Here is a 21,237-nt window from a genome sequence, read left to right on the forward strand (position 1 = left end):
AATTCCTGGCACTTGGCCCTCCCTGGGGGATATCTGACACCTTTCCCCAGGCATCAGCTGAGAGCTCGCCCAGACTACCTTACCCAAGGGCCCTAGGGACAGGGCTGCAGGATGGATTTCCAAAGCTTCAAAATAAGCAGAAAAGAGAATCTTACAACAAACAAAAAATGACTTGACCGTAGTAGGGAAGTAGTTGTGGCGACCAATGGAGGAGGTTGTCAAGGATGGAGAGAGAAAAATCACTGTAGATTTCTGTGTTTCTACTGAAAACGGATTGAACAATCCAGATTCTCAGATTTCCAGCCCAGACAGCCAGACCTCCCTCTTTCAAGCTCCTTTTGTCTTATTTCCCTCCTCCTTCTGAGAAGATATAAAGTGAGTAAGGGGTGGAAGATTTCTTGCCCAACCATGATTCAAGAGGAAGCTCAGCCACAGAACAGGCAAGTGCAGCTTTGCCTAGAGAAGAAAGACTTGTAGAGGCAGGTCTCAGAGCGATCCACCCCAGATTTTGCAAAGAAGGCACCTCCTTCATCACAAGTTCTAGGACCTTTCAAGTTCAGGAAGAAACTATCTGCTTCCCTATAGACAACCTGGAACAATGTACCCAGCAGGACCAGTGTGAATAAACCAGAGGCCTCTCTACAACATGACCCACAGGGACAATGAAGGTCTTGTTTACAGCCTGAAGTTTTTGATTCTCCTGGTGGCCCTAAGTCCAGAACTCCTATCCCTGGGAGCCGGAGTGCAGCTTCAAGACAATGGGTATGATGGATTACTCGTTGCAATCAATCCTCAGGTATCTGAGGATCAGAACCTCATCCCAAACATTAAGGTGAGTGGCGAGTATGAAGTCAAAACCATTATCTCATTAGAATAGACCTGTAGCCTTCTTTAAGGAGCTAACAATTCTGCCTGGTTTGTATTTGAGCAGTAAAGAGAGCAGCATTTCTTAAAGATCACATCATAAATTGCAATTATGGCCAAGCCAGTTTGTTTAGCTAATTTTGTGTAGTCTCAGCTCACAGAGTGTTGATCCAGTCCTCTTTTATTTGTTGTTGGTTGCTAGTAATTTTAGCTTTTTTGTTTTCCTGCATGACTGTTTTTGGGGTAGCAACTTAAAAAATCACCCACTGTGGCAACAAAGACCAGACGCTTGACTGATGAATAAGCATGAGTGTGCTTATTAAAATCATGTTGTTGGATTCCATCCCGAGAATGAGAATTCTCAGACAGGAAGAGTGAGAGTCTGGATGGAATGCCAAAGAGCAAACTTCTTTATTTTCACCAGAATGTTCTGTAAACATTTTCACTTTAACATGATAAGGGAGGATCCTGGTTCCATTGCTTAAGAGCCTCCTTTTGGAATTGCTTTGTGAAATCAGTATCCTCGTAAGGTGTGGTCTTGAACATGCCCACAGGTGTGACGTGAAAAGGATTTGTTCTGTGAAATCTTAAAAGCCTTTCACAAAATTGGGAAAATTACATAGGCAAGTCCAGACACACAATTAGTGTCCCACAATCTCTCCCAGATAACCATTTGAAGTTTATTTTGCTCCTGGGTTTGCCCAAAGTCTAAAGCTGTCTCTAAAAGAAATGGGCTCCTTCAAAATATTTTCATTATTTTTTATTGCTATGTATTCATGTGTAACCAGAAAACCAAAACAGAAAGGATTTACAAGTGATAAAATAAGTTTTTCTTTTATTTGCTATAGAAAATGATAACTGAAGCTTCTTTTTACCTATTCAATGCTACCAAGAGGAGAGTGTTTTTCAGAAATATAAAGATTTTAATACCTGCCACATGGAAAGCTAATAATTACAGCAAAGCAAAACAAGAATCATATGAAAAGGTAAGAATTCAGGATTTCATTTAATGAGCTTAACTCTAGTTAAGGGGGAAAAAACAAAGTATACTGTGTTCGAAATTTAAAAGTGAGAACTTAAGCCGGAAAAAATCACTGACATTAATTCACAAATAATGTTATTGAAAAGATTGTTATCTACAAAATATATGGAAATATAATAAATGAGTGCAAATTATGGAGTGAAAAATAAGCAAAATGCCATTTCCATAGTAGCCTCTCAGAAGACCTCTTTACTTTGTAACTTACAGGGTCCTTTCTGAAATTTTGGGTTAAGAACCACAAACTAGTTTTATCCCACAGAGTAGGAGTTTTGAAGGGAACAATTCCAATTATGACTATCTTCATTTCCCATCCTCTCAGGGGCAGTAAACATGCGTGCCCAGACAGAAACAAGCTACTCAAGCATATAAAAATATGACTGTCTTCTCGTGCTAGAGTGTGAATTAGCGGAATTTCACATTGGCCCAACTCTAGGATACTGATGTCAAGGAGTATGTTGCTAAGAAGGCAGGCAGAAAGAGAGGAGGGGAGGAGTGGCTACATTTCCTTTTCCAACCAAAAAAGAACTTGAGCTTTGAAGGACTCTCATAAGCTGTAGATCATAGTTAAGCATCCCTCATGCTGTCTGGCACATGCTGGTATGCACACTATAAATAAATGTTAACTAAATGTGGCAAATGACTGAAGTTACTGTGAACAAGAGTCCTGGCAGCTACCAGAAGGGGCAGGAGCAGAGGCATGGAGAACTTAGCTCAGGGCTTCAGCGATGGAGTGGGTTTGAGAACTGTAACTACAGCTCAAACACAAGGCCTGGAACATGTGATCCAGTTTCCTGTTTTCCTTATTTGTGTCATTTGGTATGAAATACCCTAAGATTGTTCTAATTCTTAGCTCTCCTTTGAAGTCACTCTCTCAGTAATTGAATGATAAAGCAATCTAGATAACACCCCACTGTCCTGCAAAAAGCTAAAGAGGCTCTTAAAAGCATTTATGACCAGATGGAAAGCATTTGACAATGCTTGGGCACGGAGATAGGAGAGAGAGAGGAACTGGGAGAAACTGGGAAGACAGCTAGTGTTTCCAAGCTGCAACTAAGTGCCAGGCATTCTACATATATTGTTCAATTCTCACACATCCTAAAATTAGTTGCTGTTATCACAAATTAGGAAACTGAGACTCAAATAAGGTAAGGATTTTGTCCCAAGTCAAATAATCAGTAAATCACAGAGTCACAATTTGAACTCATGTCTGTTTGATTCTAAAACACATATTCTTTGCACTCAGCTATGCTGTCTCTAGCTATCTATATAGATTGCATTGATCAATTTGGCCTTCAATGCAACAAGGAAGTATCGGAGATGACCAACACCACAACCAGGTAGTAGTCCTGATCCTAACGGAAAGGAGAGAAACAAATAGCTAAAGGAAAAATGAGAATATGACTGAACAGAAAGATTAAAGGAAAGAATGTTTGATATGACAGCTTGAAGTCTGTTCATATGTCTATTGGATACCAATTCCTTTAACCTCATAATGCCAATTAAGCTAATAGTTGGTGAATGATCATTATGTATAGGGGCCATACTAGGCACAGCAGAAGACACCAGGACAAGTAAGGTAGTTCCTGTCCTTTTGAATCTACAGTCTAATGTAGGTAGGATGCAGGGAAGGGGAGGAAGGGTTAGTGAGAGTAAGTAAGAACTGTATTACTACAGTCTATAAAGTAGAACGTAACCCCAAACAGCCTCTGAGTACCCTGACCCATGCAGGGCACTCTTTCCTTGTTGCTTCAGGACAAATTTCCAGACACAGTAATGAGGTTTTGCCGAACTGAAGACTATCCAAGGGCATGACATCTGTAGCCCTTTTTGTGGGAGTTACTCTGCAAAGCCCTTGGCTTGAATTATCTTTCTAAAAATAAATATTAATTTTATTAAAGGTATTCGTACTCATTGCAAAAAAAATAAAACAATGTAGAAATAATGGGAAATAAACATGAAAATATTACCTTCCTCTACTCCTCAGTGGTGTGTACACACACACACACACACACACACTACACATAGAGTACATATAGTGATAACTATGTACATATTTATAGGATCATATTAGATCTATTTTTTCAAAATCAGCTTTTTTAAAGAAAATTTAACATAAACATACGTAGTTAACTTCTAAGGGCAAGTCCTGAGACAACATGTTACCTTTCTTCCTAAAAATAAAAGAAACAATGTTGTATTTAAAAATCACGCTGTCTAGATGTTTGTTTGAATAGCTATTTACTTTAACTTTTGGACTTAAAATGTTGTGTTTTAGCACTAGTAATTGAAATTGTCAGGGTACAAGATGAAATGTAACTTCATTAGAGTGATTGTTTGCTGATCTAATTGGTTATGGGAATGAAAGGACAAGGGTTAAAAGAAACACAACCTATTGTTGTGCACTGATGAACACACAGAAAGTTGTTCACAAAAGGCTGTAACATCTTAAAGCGTGTTTCTGAATGATACGTAAATGTTCTTCACATATTTTTATTACATTTTATGGTATTTTGTAATGTCAGAATTTTACAGTGTTGACTTTTGAGAAAATTTTAATCTGGAAAATGGGAAGGTCAAATGGAAGTAACAGAGCTCCATGGAAATTTGCTAAGCTTTTAAAATAAAAGTGTTTTTGAAAGTGCCAAATAATTTTGTTGATATTTGGTTGTGAATGAATGTTAAACTTCATTTATAAGGCATTTCTTCTTTTTAAAATCTGCTATTAAATTGAAATATAATTCATTCATCAAATGCACAGATCTTAACTATACAGTTCAAAATGTTTTAACAAACGTATGATTGTGTTACCAACACCACAGTCAGGATATAATGTATTACAAGCATTTCTTTAAATTTAGGCAAATGTCATAGTGACTGACTGGTATGGGGCACATGGAGATGACCCATACACCCTGCAATACAGACGGTGTGGAAAAGAAGGAAAATACATTCATTTCACACCTGACTTTTTACTAAATGATGACTTAACAGCTGGCTATGGATCACGAGGTAAGTGTTCCCAATCAGGGAATAGACATTGGATAGTACTATTTACAGTATTTCTGGGCTTGGTGCTGAAAGGGACTCAGAAAACCTGAAACCTACCAAGGACTTACCATTTGAATGGGGAGAGAGGCCCACAAAAGAGAGAGTCATCAAGGTTGAATATCATTCTGAAAATTGAAAGAAGGGAGAGAACAGTGGGAAGAGTATGGACAAAACTGTGGCAGCAGAAGAACCCAGGGTATGTTTGAGAGACGGGAACAGTAGACCCCACTGATGTGCAGACAGACTGTGGGTAGCGAAGTAGTGGGAGAAAATGCTGAAATGCATGTGGGGGCTAGGTGATGTGGGGCCTCCAAGACTCAAATTAGTGAGACACATGAAGGTTTATAAACACTGGAGTGACACCATCAAGCAGTATTTAAGAGGATGACTCTCGCTGTGTGGATAATCTGGCTCCCTCAAATCAGTGAGAGAGAAACCAGATACCAGAAGTCCAGGTAGGAGGCCGTGAGACTTGAATATGCATGGAGGCAGTGAGATGAGGACAAGAAGGATAGTAATTACCAAGAACAATTCAGAAAGAGAATTTTTCTTTTTAAAGATTTTATTTTTCCTTTCTCTCCCAAAGCCCTCCGGTACATAGTTGTGTATCTTTAGTTGTGGGTCCTTCTAGTTGTGGCATGTGGGAAGCTGCCTCAGTGTGGCCAGATGAGCGGCAGCATGTCCACGCCCAGGACTCGAACTGGCGAAACCATGGCCGCTGCAGTGGAGCGCACGAGCTTAACTACTTGGTCACGGGCCAGCCCCAGAAAGAGAATTTTTTATGTGCCAGGTGCTGTGCTGTTTGCTTTTCAAATGTTATCTTATTTAATTCTAACAACTCTAAGTGATAAGAGCTGTTCTAGAAGGAATAATAAAGAAATAAAGGTGTGAACTGCTACAGAGTGAAATGCAAGGAGGGTGTGTGTGTAGGTGGCATTAAGGAACATACCAAGTTTTCGTGGAAAGGAGAAGGGACCAGATTAAAGGTGAAATCCACAAATCTGGATTTAGGCAAATTGCTTGGGAGGAACACCAGACTGTCCTGATAGAAAGGCCCAGCCTGTGGCTGGATACGGATGGGGATGGCTGGAGTTTGGAAGAGAAGTCAGGGTCACAGGTTTGGAGACTGACATTTAGTGGATGAGATGTGAGAGAGAAACGGTAGAGAGAAAAGATCAGCAGGTCAAGGGCTAACTATCCCATTCTTGATTTTTTGTTTTTGATTTTAACATATAGTAGTACGCTTCAAATGATGTTTTCATTTTTACCCCCATTTAAATCTAAATAGATTTTGTTATCCTCCATATAGCTAGCAAGAAGTGGAGTGACACACTCCATAAAACACACTTTATAAAACCTTATAGAAATGTTTTTTTCCTGGTAACTATGAGGTGCTGATAACTTCTGCACAAATATATGCCTTCCCCAGCACTTCTAAATTCCATGAGTAGGCACAAACTTTTCCTTAATACCTTCAAGGGGTGTTCCCCTCCCTTCCTTTGTCCCAAGGTCCAAAAATTGCATAACATGCCACAGCGCAAGTCAACTCAGCAAATGCTTCCTGGATCCTCAGAACGTAAAACAATTCAGAAAAAAAAAAAAGTGCACTTTGGGAGGAGAGTTTATCTAGAAAGCTTCTATCAGGGAGAAGTCAGTTTTGACCTGAATGTTGAAGGCAACGCAAGATTTAGAGAAGTAGAAAAAGTTATAAAGGATTTGATGAGGATGGGGGTTTCCATGAGCTAAGAGTTGGAGATAAAAACATGGAGAATCAGGGATAAAATAAAAGAGAATGGACCATGCAAGCTGGAGAGGAGGTTTAAGATCTTTTTTGCTCCTTCCTCCCTCCCTGGCCCCCAGGTTTCAGTCATTGCTGTAGATTGGAGAATTACTTACAAGAAAAAGGCATGTGTGCTTGGATAACACAGACTGAAGAATAGGAAAGCTTTATTTGCTTGTTTGGTGTCCTAGTCCATTAACAGAATACCATAGACTGGGAGCTTATAAACAACAGAAATTTATTTCTCACAGTTTTGGAGGCTGGAAGTCCATTAAGGCACTAACAGATTTGTTGTCTGGTGAGGACCCACTTCCTGGTTCATAGAAAGCCATCTTCTTGCTGTGTCCTCACATGGCAGAAAGAGGAAGGGAGCTCTCTGGGGTCTCTTCTATAAGGGCATTAATCCTATTCATGAGGGCTCCACCTTCAAGACCTAAGCACCTGCCAAAGCTCCCACTTCCTAATACTATCACGTTGAGGGTTAGAATCTCAACATATGAATTTTGGGGGCACATAAACATTCAGTCAATTGAGCTTAGATATGCTGCTTTCCCTTTCCCGAATCCTGAAATTATAGGCTTATGTGAAGCTAAATAGAAACCTGTTAGGCAGCTTCATTAGGGAAGTGAGAGGATGTGGGACTCCTCACTAGTTTCAAATAGATGTGCAACAAGTAAGTCACTGGTTTTCATTTATAGGACTAAACATATTTTCACATTGTCTCTTTTATGATAGTAGGGAGTAAAGCAGAAAGAGATGGAAATGGGGTGGGAAAGAGGAAAGTGGAAGAGAGAATTGCATTTCAATCCTTCAGATGAATATATATAGTCAAGTGACGTCACATCTGCACTGATTAACAAGGTCCATCACTGAGATTTTAGGAACTCAGAACAAAAGCTCTCTCTTCCATAGGCAAAGTGTTTGTCCATGAATGGGCCCATCTCCGTTGGGGTGTGTTTGATGAATACAACAATGAGAAACCTTTCTACATAAATGGGCAAAATCAAATTAAAGTAACAAGGTGAGTAATTTTTCTCATGTTTAAAATTCATTGTTTATTTTTTGACTCTAAAATTGAGTTTACAATGGCATCTAAAACTTAGTTGGCAATTTTTAGTTTTTTAATTTTATTGCATTTTAAAAAAATTGATAAATATTTATGTGGTTCAAATATAAAAACAATGCAAAAAGTTATGCTCTTAGATATGTTGCCCCACCACTCTCTTCACTCTGTGTTCTCTCCTCCCCTCTAGATAACCATTTTTATTAGTTTCTTATTTATTTTTTCAGTATTTCTTCAGGAAAATTCCAATAAATAAGAATATATATTTTTTCTCACTCTTCTTTTTTTATCATTGCATAGATTTCCTTTGTGTGTATGTATCATAATTTTTTAACCAGTCCCCTATTGTTGGACAAGTAGGTTGTTCCCAATCTTTTGTTATTACTAATAATACTACAGGTCATGATGGTATAGATATGTCATTTCTCATTTAGGCAGGCAGATCTGTGTATCTATTGAATAGTTTCCAAGAATTGCTGGGTCAAAGGGTATCTTTAGCTTTAATTTTTGTAGATATTGACTGATTCTTCTCCTAAAGTTTGTATTGTTTTTCAGTCCCATTGACAGCATTTGAGATTACTTATTTAGAAATACATTCTTTTAAATATCATCATTACGTGTTCATTCTCTTCTTCCTCTGACGTCCAACAGCAATGGGCTCAAAGGAGCCCTGACTCAGGAAACTGCCGCTCATTGTCTTCCTTGGACCTCCAAAAGTTCATGTTGATTTCCTGGTGTCTTTTACTTTGATCCTGTTTAGTTGGTAAAGCCCTTGGCAATACAGACCCTCTCATCAAGATCAAATGCTTTAAAATAAAGTGGAGTGCATTTCTAAATTAACGATCTTTCTTAACAGAGCAATTTTTAAAATATTTTATGTGTATCTAGCAATCTACAACCCTCGAAAAAAAATTATTATATGAGCCAATGAAGAAGAAACATACGTATTTCTAAAATAGAGCCAATTTCTGTTTCTATTTTAGGTGTTCATCTGACATCACAGGCATTTTCGTGTGTGAAAAAGGCCCTTGCCCTCAAGAAAACTGTATTATTAGTAAGCTTTTCAAAGAAGGATGCATGTTTATATACAATAGCACCCAAAATGCAACTGCATCAATAATGTTCATGCAAAGCTTATCTTCTGTAAGTATGGCCTTGGAATGACAAACTCCTACCAGATTTCATCTCTTCCCAAGATAGACTGATATGTTTTAAGTATTTAAATAAAAAGACAATTAAGATTCACTACATTTAGAACTTGAGGGATCTTAGAGTTCATTTAGTTTTTATTTTACAGATTGAAAAAAAAAGGAGGCCTCCCTGCAAGGGGATCACCAAAAATAGATTCATTTAGAAAAATGATTATTTGCTTTCCAGGGAAGGTGATTTAACAAAGGAAGCCCTGGAGACTGTAAAAGAAATTGCTCATGTGGTAGTGCTCCTGTATCCCTTCATAGGAAAGAGAGCAATGTAACACAGGATTATATTTCTTGCATTTGAGGTAGCAAACCACTCTTATTTTAACTGAATTTCCTAATTCTCTTTCCCTTGTTCTGCATAATCTAGAACCTAAAAAGAAAAGTCAGGTGTTACCAAGGGAAGCCAACTAACCCTTAGCTTTGCAGGTTCAGAAACTCTACCTTGTCGGTATTCCACACTAAAAGACAAGAGACTAGTGTATGAATCCAGAACACCATTTTTAAAATTATTATTTCAAAAGAGTATCCCAACTGCCATGAGGTCTGAAACCTGAATCCTCTGGCCAGTTCATCTTCTCTCTGAAGGAAGTGGCATGGAACAGCCAAATTCTCACCAGAAGCCTGCTCTGAGAGCATGGAATCAGAGAGGAGGGAGTGAAGTGGTGCAGAGATTCAGTGGCATCAGGCTTCATGACCTGATATATTTATCCATCTTTGTCACACATGTAGGTCATCTCCTCTTCATGGGGCTGCAAATACTGTGGGCACGTGCCTCTGAGGTTTTCTGTTTCCATGCTGACCAATGCCCCTTGGATTGACACATTCTTTTTTTACATAATTTTTTTCTTCAGTCTGGTTTTAGTCAAGGCTAGGAATCATTCCGTAACTTTGAGGTGATTTTTCATATTTCTTGTCTGATCCATTATGTTTTAAATTTATACCCTTAATATCTGAAGCCAACCTAATTCCACGTAATTCATCCACATTGTTTGTGACTGGGTACTGTCTTTGTGATCCTTTGAAAGGCCTACTCATCAATAGTATCTGGTCAGAAAAGTTTCATGATCCCCGAACCATAGTTATGAAGCATAATGAAAAGAGTTAAAAACAAACAAGTAACAACAACAAAACAGGTTCTACTACTATCTCCCCATCCTACTAAGAAACTCACATGCTTAAGTAATTATTAACTTTTTGAAGCTCAGCTTCCTTTTCTAAGAAAACATAGTTGAGACCAGAGAGTCTACAAGGTTTCTTCTAGCTCTAAGCTCCCAAGGCTCTGTTAGCAGGAAGCACCTACTTACTCTTTGTAGGATTATAGCCACTAGGAAATAGATGGTAACATATTACTTTGCAATGCAAGCCATACCTTTAAAAGGGATGCTGACATAGGTTTAGCATTAGCAAATAAATTATATCCAAATTTCCAAATGGGGAGAAAGATCAGGAAGTAGATTTATGTTGGTTTTCTCCATATCCTGTTCTTACAGAGATCAATATTTGAGTTGGATCAATATATATTGAATGGTCAATAAATAAAGGTGCAGTGGTTATTACATATGATTCCAAGAAATAGGCTGACCAAGATAAATAAGATCTCCTGTTTTGTTTAACACAATAGCATGCTAAGGAAGGTAGGTGATGATCTTGTTTTTTTAAAACTAAAATATATTTACATAGTCTGTTCTCTGTTATCCAAGTGCAAATAACTTTCGTAGAGGTTGATCTCAGTACCACGAGGGTATCAAGCAAAGGATGGTGCTTCTTTGTAAATTCAACATCATTCCTGAAGGAAAGGACACTGCTGTGGCACTTCTGATTTCCCATGTTCCAGCTCACCTTTTCTTTTACCTTTAGTTGCTTGAGAATGAGAAGTGTGTCTAGTATAAGAGGAGTGACTTTATTCTCTGATAGGCTTTTTATTTTTCCAGGTGGTTGAATTCTGTAATGCAAGTACCCACAACCCAGAAGCTCCAAACCTACAGAACCAAATGTGCAGCCTCAGAAGTGCATGGGATGTAATCACAGACTCTGCAGACTTTCGTCACAGCTCTCCCATGAGCGAGACTAAGCTTCCACCGCCTCCCACCTTCTCACTTCTACAGGCTGGTGACAAAGTGGTCTGTTTAGTTCTAGATGTATCCAGCAAGATGGCAGAGGTAACATTTTGAACCAAAATGGTTGCCAACCATTCATCATTTTTTTCTATCAGTTTTAAATTCTTTTTATTTTCAGAGGGTCAGGGCAGAGAAGGAAGAGGCCAAAGGTTTGGAATCGTCATGGTCATCGTCTTTTCTTGGGGACAAGAGGAATGAATTCAGAATGTGGCCCAGAAGAAATTGAGATAATGCAGATAAATCAAATCCACAGAGAATTCATAAGCCTCATTTTTGTTACTAATTGCAACCTTTTCCAACCAAAACCCTTTTCGAAAACTCTTACATGTGATGAAAGTTTCCTGTCTGGCCACATTCTACTTACTGGTAAACACCCCTGGCCGAGGCAAGAGACTGAGTTTGCAATGAGTGTGCATATCTATTATGTGTATATTTTCTATGTCAGTGTGTATAGAAAACCATATCTCAGTCATCTAGCAATCTGGCAGCTTTCCAGAAACCCGCACTCAAAAGCTCCAGAACTCTAGACAGTGGGTAAAGCTTTCATCTCTGGAATCAGGCAGATGTGCTTTAAGTCCCAGCTCCTTCACTTACTGTCTGTGTAATCAAGAGCAAAATAACTTCCCTGAGGCTCAATTTTCTCATCTATAAAATAGGGATAATAATACCTTCTTTCAGTGTTGTGACGGAACCATCGCATACTGGCTCACAAGAGTCAATTGCTAAATTTTTAGGAAATTTGCAAGCCAGTTGTTAAACACAGCCATTATTCAAAATTAAACTATGTAGAGTTATAATTAAAACAAACATAATAACTGCTCAAACTTCATCACTTCATAATTATTTTTCTACTAATTTTCACTATTATCTATGCCCAGACTCAGTAAACTACAGTCCATGGGCCAAGTTTGGCCCACTACCTGTTTTTACATAGCCCATAAGCTAAGAATGGGTTTAGGGAAAAAGCAAGAGAATAATAATATTTCATGATGTATGAAAATTCTATGAAGTTCTATTTTCAGTGTCCATAAATAGTTTTATTGGAGTACAGTGACACTCATTTATTTACATGTTATCTATTGCCACTTTAGTGCTAAAATAGCAGAGCTGAGTAGTTGCAACAAAGAACATGTGACCCGCCAAGCCTAAAATATTTACTGTCTGGTCCTTTACAGAAAATGTCTGCTGATCCCTGACCAATGCTCTCGAGGTTCTTTCTGGTCCATCGTATCTCTGTGGGTCTGCTACGACACATCTCTGCGTTCAATGACTTCACATTGGCAGCTTAAACCAGCTGTGGTGGGAGTTTCTACCCCACAGAAATTGTAACAAATTAGGGTTCTCTCTCTCCTTTTTTACCAGAAAGCCAGTTTTTAAACACTTACCAGCACACCACTATCTACTTCACAGAGTTATTGAGGGGGAATAAATGAGGTAATGAATATGAAGTCTTTGGTTCATCAGTGGGAGCAATTGTTTTATTATAGTACTTGGTCCTAAGGGAGAGTTTATCCTCTTTTATTGTCTGGATCAGTAGTCCTGGAAAATTTGCCTGTTTTGTCTTGTCTCTAAAATATTAGGAATGCTACTAATACATTCAGAATCTAGATAATTTTGTAATGTTGCTTACCTGCGGTTGACTAGGGCACAATCTTCTCACATATTGTCTCAATTTATAGTGGCCGTCTGCCTCTGTTGAGCAAGAACAGATGGAGTGAAAGGGAAAGACAGTTGAACTTGAGAGAAGACCTGAAAGAAGTAGTAGAGAAATAAGCATAAAGTAACAAACTCATGACAAAGCAAACTTGCCTCCCTTTTCCTGTCAATACTGTCACTGAGTCATCAGGGCCATTCTTTCATTTATCAGGTGCCTACAGTGTGCTGGCGTGGGGGATACAGAGAGGAAAGAACAGAGTCTCTGCTTTGAAATGCTCTCGGTCTAATGAGGGAGATATAACACGCACAGTGAATAAACAGAATCTGACAAAGCTCCACAGAGCTGTGAGTTGCTGTGGAAGCATTGACAGGCAGCATCTAGTGCTGTAGGAGAAAGCGACTGAGGAAAACTTCACTGACAGGGTGGACTTGAACTCTGATGATTCCCCCTGGCCTCCAGCTCCAGTACGTTGGTCTCAGAGTCCTCCACACCTAGGCCTCCATTGTTCCGTCTCCTCTCCACTGCGCAACCCTCCTTCCCAAAACCCCTGTCCGCAGACAACACCTCAGAAGCCTGTGTCCTTTCACAATTGGTTTTGATCCCACTCTCTTCTCTGCCAGAAAACCAGCTCCCTCCACCTGTCAAACCCTCATAGTCTCAGCTTGTCTACCAGCCCGTACTGTCTCTGCAAGGAGAACAAAAAGTCTTGAAGGACGAGTAGGTATCTGCGAGGTTGAGTGAGGTGAGGGAGGACTTTCCGGGGAAGGGAAGAGTATGCCTTCCCCCTTCCTCTTCCCACTTTCCCACTTCCTCTCAGTGGCTGAGAGGCAAAATTAGAAGGATTTGTTCAGGGGAAGTGCATTAACTGGTATGGCTGTAACTAACATTGGGTAGGTCTAAGGAAGTGGCAGATAAGACGGAGAGATGGCACGAATTTGAGAGAAACTTAAGACATTAACTTGATAGGACCTGTTCAAGGATATGAGGCCTGGTAACTGAGGAGTAATAAAAGAGAGTTCCAGGTTTCTGGCTTAACCATTTGCGGGTAGAGGTCATGATTGAGAATGATGATTTCAAGATCCTGATCTTAGCAATAGCTACTAAGTGCTTACTATGTATCCATTTTTCAGATGAGAAACCTGAAGCTAAAAAAGATAAGTAATTTCTCTATGGGCACATAATTAGCAAAAGTTGAAGGCAGGATTCAAAGTTCCTGTTTCAACCACTCTCCCAATTTACCTCCCCATATTGTAAAAGAAACAATTATTTGGGAAGGAAGGCAATGAATTCAAAGTGTGTAGAATTTGAGATACTTGTGGGACATTAAGTTGGTGATGTTCCTATGCAGTGGGAAATGCAGGTCCAGATGTTAAGGAGGAGATAGAGACCACAGTCATCACTGATGGGGGGGAGGGGTCACTGAAGCTGAGCTTGCTGCTCCCATAGCCTTCAAAACAGGTGACCCTAGAGAGTTCATCAGTAGCATCACCTGCCCAAACCTGGTCACTAATATTACTTCATACTTAGTACTTCAAGGTATAACTGTATACTGTCATATACATATCTCAGTTGATCCTCACAGCAATTCTATTTTAATAAGTAAGAAAGGCATTATTGTCCCCACTTTACAGATGAAATGCCCAGCCTCAGATGACCATGATAACAGAGGATAGTGCCTGGATAGATACCTCTAACTGCTATTCCTCTCTTCCATAAGGCCTCTTTGCAATGTTCCATCTTATCCAGACTGAATTTTAAAAGCAGTAGTTACAAATCTAGTCTCAATTGGCTCCATCGATCTTTGAATTCTGGGTTGGAGAGAAATAGTGGGGACATGCGTTCTTAGAGAGTTGTCAATTATGAATAGCTTGTTGGGGGCAGAGTTCTAAACCACACCACCCTCCCCGAAAAGCATTCATTTTTGAGCCTGCAATTAGCTGAACAATATTCTGGTATTGTGTCACTCTTTACAACTCAAAAAGTTACAATCCGACATCTCTAAAGAATTAGCAGAGATATTTGCTAATTGAGTTATTTAGTCACACTTTCGCCTACCAGACACATGTTGTTACCTTTCTTTTTTCCTTTTTGGGACATAGGCTGACAGACTCCTTCGACTGCAACAAGCAGCAGAATTTTACTTGATGCAGATTGTTGAAATTCATACCTTTGTGGGCATTGCCAGTTTCAATAGCAAAGGAGAGATCAGAGCCCAGCTACACCAAATTAACAATGATGATGACCGAAAGCTGCTGGTTTCATATCTGCCTGCCACCGTGTCAGCCGAAGCAGAAACCAGCATCTGCTCAGGACTTAAGAAGGGATTTGAGGTACAGTAGAGCACCCAAGCCTCGGATCACCATCACTTTCCTTTCCCCCATTTTGTATCTGAGGTTGCTTCTGATTTTGGGCAATCTGTTATAGTGTGGTCATACAGCTTCAACTATGGGATTGTAATGATGGATTATCTTTAAGGTCAGGAACCACGTCTTGTTCACCATTGAACCCCCTGTGCCTAGCAGAGTCCCTGGCATGTAATAGTTGCTTAATAAGTGCTTGTTGAAGGAGTGAGTAAATAAGTGAATATAATGGCCAATGCTGGGGGACTGTAGAATCATCTGGACAATTTCTAACACTGTCCCTATCCATTCTGGAACTGTCCATCTGTGGCCATTGTCACCCTTGGGTTTTCTGGTCAAAATCAGTATTTCTGGCTCCTGCCTATAGTCATACTAGCCCTCACACATGAGAATCAATTAAGGCCAGAGGTATGTTTCAAGAATAATAGAATAGAGTTCACGTAGATCAGTGTAAGTTTGGATTCAAAATATAAGATGCAGCCATGTGTCAAACATCTGGTAGCAAGGAAGACATATCAACTGCAATTGTTGATGCCTCTGGGCAAGAGTTTCTCAACCTTGGCTGCCCAATGAAATCACCTGGGGATTAAAAAGTTCTGATGCCTGGGTCTCGCCACTAGATATTCTGATTTAATTGATCTGGGGTATAGCCTGGCCGTTAAAAACCTTTAAAGCTCCCCATCTGATTCAATGTGTAGCCAAGGTTGAGAACCACTGCTCTAGGGCCTCTTATTGGTCACTCACTGGATCTCAGGAGCAAGGACCTCACACAATAATGTTTCTCCACATCCTCTATGATGGACACTATTCCAAACTCAGGGCACATAATGGTGATTCAAACAGGAAGAGTCCCTGTCCACAAATAAGCCAGCATGGCGTGGAGGGTGACAAGTGCTGTGATGGGGTGAGGTAAGGACTGAATGGGGATGAGCATGGAGTGCAGGGAGCTACAGAGGACCTGGAAGAGACATATACCCCATTGGTGGGAAATTTGAAATGAGAGTGAATTCTGCTCAATAAGAAAATCTGAATCACATTTCCTTCCAAATGACTGATACTCTATTTTCAGGTGGTTGAAAAGCTGAATGGGAAAGCCCATGGCTCTGTGATGGTCTTAGTGACGAGTGGAGACGATGAGCATGTCGCCAATTGCTTACTCACTGTGCAGAGCAGTGGTTCAACCATTCATACCATTGCCCTGGGTTCCTCTGCAGTCGAAAACCTGGAGGAATTATCACATCTTACAGGTAAATACATTTCTAAAAACTTATATTTTAGAGCATTTCCTATCAATTTGAATATTCAAAGCACAACCATGAAACTCAGATTATGTCAACAGAATACAGGACTTAATTGAAAAAAATAGGAAGCTTTCTTAAGAAAAAAACACAAAAATCATTGCTGAAATCTGCCAAAGTTTTGCTGACTTTTTTACATTTTCCTTAGAATGTGCCAATTACATACATCCAATGAAAATACTATTTTTATAATATTTTGTTAAACCAGGCTGAGCATGTATAATCATGGAGCTGAAAAATGTGTTTAAGATTAAATGCACTAACTTCTATGTTAAGGACACATATAGTATTATAAGATACACATCGTTTTTGTTCTAAATGAGGCACAAAATAATTTTATCTTATACTCCTTATATTCAATAAAAAATGGTATGCTGCTTTAAAATTTGAAAGTTAGATTTTACTGAATTGTTATTATTATTATTATTTTTGCTGAGGAAGATTGTCCCTGAGCTAAATTTGTGCCAATCTTCCTCTATTTTGTATGTGGGATGCCGCCAAAGCATGGCTTGATGAGTGGTGGGTAGGTCCGCACCCAGGATCTGAATCCATGAACCCCGGGCTGGCAAAGCAGAGCGTAGGAAGTTGACCACTACACCCCTGGGCCAGCCCCCTGAATTACTTTTGAAAATAATTGTTCTCAGAATGTAAATGTAAATATATAACAGTGTAAATAGGTAGCAATTAACCTAGATTGTCTGGGGCTTATCTTTACTACAAGACTATTTGATAAATATTTATTGAGTTTTTTATGATGTATCGGGTAGAGTTCCAGACGCAAACATTACAGCCATGAACAGTGCAGACAAAACGCCTGCCACGTGCTGCTCACCATATGGTTGTGTTGGATGCCATGCACAGCTCCTACTTCCCCAAAACTAACCCTCTTATGCAAAAAAAGTTTGTTAAAGGCCTATCATTTTACTTTTTGTTTTAGTTTATATGTTTTAATAGCTAACATCCCAATCGTGTATTTCAGGAGGTTTAAAGTTCTTTGTTCCAGATAAATCAAACTCCAGTAGCATGATCGATGCTTTCAGTAGAATTTCCTCTGGAACCGGAGACATTTTTCAACAACATATTCAGGTCAGAATTTCTTCAATGTTATACTTACAGATGGGGTCTGGGAGAGGGGGAAGGAAGCAAGGAAAATAGACGAATTGTGCTAACTTCCTCATTAACTATATTTGAATATGTAACGGTCCTTGTGTGGAAGGCTTACGAGGAGTTCTTGACATCACCAGAGCCTGGCTTCATCGTTACTGATGTCTGTACTTATTCTTTTTTACCTAGTGTCTGTACTTCTCAGCCCCAGGAGTTATTTTCTGTAATTGCTACTTCAGCTTTTCGGGGTCTATGAGCAGAGCTTGCTCCTTCCTCATGGCTCAAAATAGGGGTTGGGGGTGGGGTGGAAGCAAGGCCCAGAAGAAAAATAAGAAACCGTGCATTTAGTTTTAGTTCCATAATAACTTTCCATCAGTCAGAATCCATTTTACTTTTGCTTCCTTAAAAATGTCTCTGAAGCTCCTCCCTTATATAAAAAGTACCAACTATTTCATTAAATTCTAAAAATTCCTAAATATCTCTTAAACTACCATGGTTTACTTGATTGTGTTCACAAAAGCTTCCTCTAATCAAGTCATTTTTTAAAAGGGTCAATTATTTTTCTTTCTAAGTTCTTTAAAGATATTTCGAACATAACAATAATGTTTTGAACAAAATTTCATCTGCTGTTTCCTCACAGATGGTAAGTGAACCTGCTAAGTTAGTGGCTTTATGTAAACAAGGAAATCAGTAAATTATTATTTGGAATATATAACATGAAGATCATAAGTACAAAGTAAAGGCAATAACCACAATTCCATCACTAGAAGTGAAAAAAGGTGAATTATAAATGACAATATGTATTACAGATTAGACTACAATGGATTTTTCTAAATAATATTTCTACCCCGTGATTTCCTCTTTAATAATATGAAATAAAAACAAATGTTTAAAAAATTAAAAGGAAAGCATTAACAAAATATTATTCATTTGGTTCAAACTACCCTGATGTTCCCAAACTCAGCCACCTCTCCCCAGTTGTTTATGTCATTAGTGCCAATAGACAGGGGCAGAAACAACATTTAAGCACCTTCAGAAGCTCAGGGCCCCACAGAGAACGTGGCTCAGGAGTCAGCAGTCCGAAAACACTTGTTAAATTGATTTGAACAAATAATCTACAATGTCTTTGCTGTCATCCACCAACAAAATTTTATATCCTTTCCAAGTCTGAGCAATTTTACAAAGTGTTACTGTGTTTATTTAATAAATATAATTTTTCGAAGTTATTTACAGACTTGTATCCATAGTGAATACACAATAATTAAATGCAGGGGCTCTCGTGTCAGCCCGCCTGTGCTCTCTCCCAGTTCCATCCCCTTGCTGTGTGACATTGGACCAATTACTTCTCTGAGCCTCAGTCTTCTCATCTGTAAAATGTGGATGACACTAGCACTCGCCTTAGAGGGGTTTCATAAGGATTGAAAATGAGATAATATATGCAAAGCATTTAGCACAGTGCCAGGCATCGGTACATGTTACACATACATGCACATACACACACACGAGTGTGCACACAGCTTATTGTGAATGATTCAATGATTTTTTTTAATGTACCCAAACCACCTGAAACCTAGTGTTTTATTTTTTATTAGAATACATAGCAGTATATGGACAGATTATACACAAATTAAACAATTTAAGCACATTCACAGACAAAAATCAAAACGCCTATTTAATTGCTGATCTGAGGCTCATGTTGATTTGGATAAGAGATAAGTATGAGAACAGCTAAAATCTCCTGATAAAGAATAATGAAGTGACACTTGTTAGCCATAACAAATATTTTATATCTACTGTACTTATTTAATATACAATGTTTTGCTTCAGCAAAATATTTTTATATGAAAAATAATTTATGTAAATATAGTACATACCAGAATTAAATGATTTGTATTTTTGCCAGTTCATTTTTTCATTTTTATTTGTCATAAAAGTAAGGAAGAAGATGGCGTGCTTATGCATACACTGGAAACTTTCACATACCTATTCTCTTGAACAGCTAGAAAGTACAGGTGAAAATGTTCAACCTCACTATCAACTGAAAAACACCATGACTATGGATAACAGTGTGGGCAACGACACTGCCTTTCTAGTCACATGGCAGACCAGCGGTCCCCCTGAGATTGTATTAGCTGATCCCAGTGGAAGAAAATACTACACAGATGATTTTGTCACCAATCTAACTTTGCAGACTGCTCGCCTCAGGATTCCAGGAACTGCGAAGGTGGGTGTTGCGAGCTGATTCATAAGGAAAACACTTAGTCAAGTACATGACTTTCAACTGAACCACATAATTTAATGCATAGTGTAAAGGGAATCCTATTCTGCTATATCAAAATTTTACTTTAAATTTATTAGGGCATTTTGTGAATGTTAAAAATTTAAGAGGAACAACAAAGGTATGTTCAAAATTTTAAATACTGATGGATACCAAATGCTGCTCACTTCAACAGAGGAAATTAGTCTTTATGTAGTATAAATAATTTTTCTTGCTTCCTTCCTTCCTTACAAAATCCATGTAGACATACTCATCTATATGCTTACCGAAAAACCTCTACTTAGAATTTATAATATGCATACATGCAATATGTCTGTTTTTGAGCACCTACTATGTGCTGGGTCTTGTTCTAGGTGTTTACAATAAAATGCCATGATAGGAGTAAGAACAAGGTACTCAGAGCACACAGGAGGGATGCTCAGGCTGGGGGGGGAAGGAGAATGCTTCCTGGAAGTGAAGATATCAAAAATGGAAATATGGAGGATAAAGGGATCAGAGGTGTGAATGACATGCTGGGCAGAGGAAACAGCACATGGAAAGGATCAGAGAAAAAGAATAGGGCTCCTCATAGAACTACAAGTAGTTTAATATGGATGAACTACAGAGTAGCATGTAAGGTGGAGATTTAGGAAAAGGGAGGAAATGAAGAGGCTAGACAGATAACCAGGAGCCATGTCAGCAAGGGCTCCGTATGCCAGCAAAGGGAGTAAGAGTTTGAATCCTAAAGGTAGAGGGAATGACTAAAGGCTCTAGGCAGGGTGGTGAACTGACCAGATCCACTCTGGCACTGCCTGAATGTGGTCCCTCCCTCTCCCCAGACTGCTGTTGGCAGCCTCTGCTCAGCCTCCCTGCCTCTGGGCTCACATCCCTCCTATCCATTTGTCACTTCTATCAGAGTGATCCTTCTGAAGCACAAATCTGATCAAACCTGCCTCCTATTCAGAACTCTTTGTTGCTGTCAGAATAAAATCCATGTGGTTCTATTATATACCAAGCCCTTCTTGTTCTGTCTTCCGCCCAAGCTTATCTCAACCCTGCTCCCAAACACCTTATGGTGTGCTCCTACCTAACTTTTCTCCAAACTCATCATGTTCTCTTCAATCCTGTGCACAAGGGCCAGGAATACTTTACCTAATTCGTGCTGCCTTTGCTTGACCTCTTCATCTAAATTAGGTGCCCTGTATCAAAACAATTATTACACCCAAAGGGAAGTTTTTCACGTGGAGGTTCCTGCCATGTGTCTGTTACTGATGTTATGATTACAAAACAAACAAATAAATAGATAGATGATCTTGATACCTGAGTTATGACTTCACTGGAAAATGGTAAAGCACACAAATCCCAGGGAAGAAGGCTAGGTAGGGTGTGGGGGCATCTTAACTTTCCACAGAGAGTCACACCTTAACCCGTTGTTTTCTTTCTTCTTC

At 39.1% G+C, this 21,237-nt stretch overlaps 1 protein-coding gene across 2 annotated transcripts in view; it reads left to right on the plus strand.

Annotated features, from left to right (window-relative positions):
* The first annotated feature begins 400 nt into the window (after window positions 1-400).
* The window catches only part of CLCA2 (chloride channel accessory 2), a 36,744-nt gene continuing 15,907 nt past the window's right edge, over window positions 401-21,237 (plus strand). Inside the window, exons 1-10 of one of the 2 annotated variants that reach the window (XM_014831119.3) lie at window positions 401-832; window positions 1,713-1,850; window positions 4,765-4,915; window positions 7,647-7,755; window positions 8,781-8,940; window positions 10,928-11,155; window positions 14,870-15,100; window positions 16,200-16,377; window positions 17,408-17,514; window positions 19,532-19,756. In XM_014831119.3, the coding sequence (XP_014686605.3) occupies window positions 647-832; window positions 1,713-1,850; window positions 4,765-4,915; window positions 7,647-7,755; window positions 8,781-8,940; window positions 10,928-11,155; window positions 14,870-15,100; window positions 16,200-16,377; window positions 17,408-17,514; window positions 19,532-19,756 (1,713 nt within the window). In that variant the 5' untranslated portion in view covers window positions 401-646. The remainder of the gene's footprint in view (window positions 833-1,712; window positions 1,851-4,764; window positions 4,916-7,646; window positions 7,756-8,780; window positions 8,941-10,927; window positions 11,156-14,869; window positions 15,101-16,199; window positions 16,378-17,407; window positions 17,515-19,531; window positions 19,757-21,237) is intronic. The other variant, XM_014831120.3, reaches the window with a different exon arrangement.

This window comes from Equus asinus, chromosome 16 (assembly GCF_041296235.1).
Source record: "Equus asinus isolate D_3611 breed Donkey chromosome 16, EquAss-T2T_v2, whole genome shotgun sequence".
Lineage (NCBI taxonomy): Eukaryota > Metazoa > Chordata > Mammalia > Perissodactyla > Equidae > Equus > Equus asinus.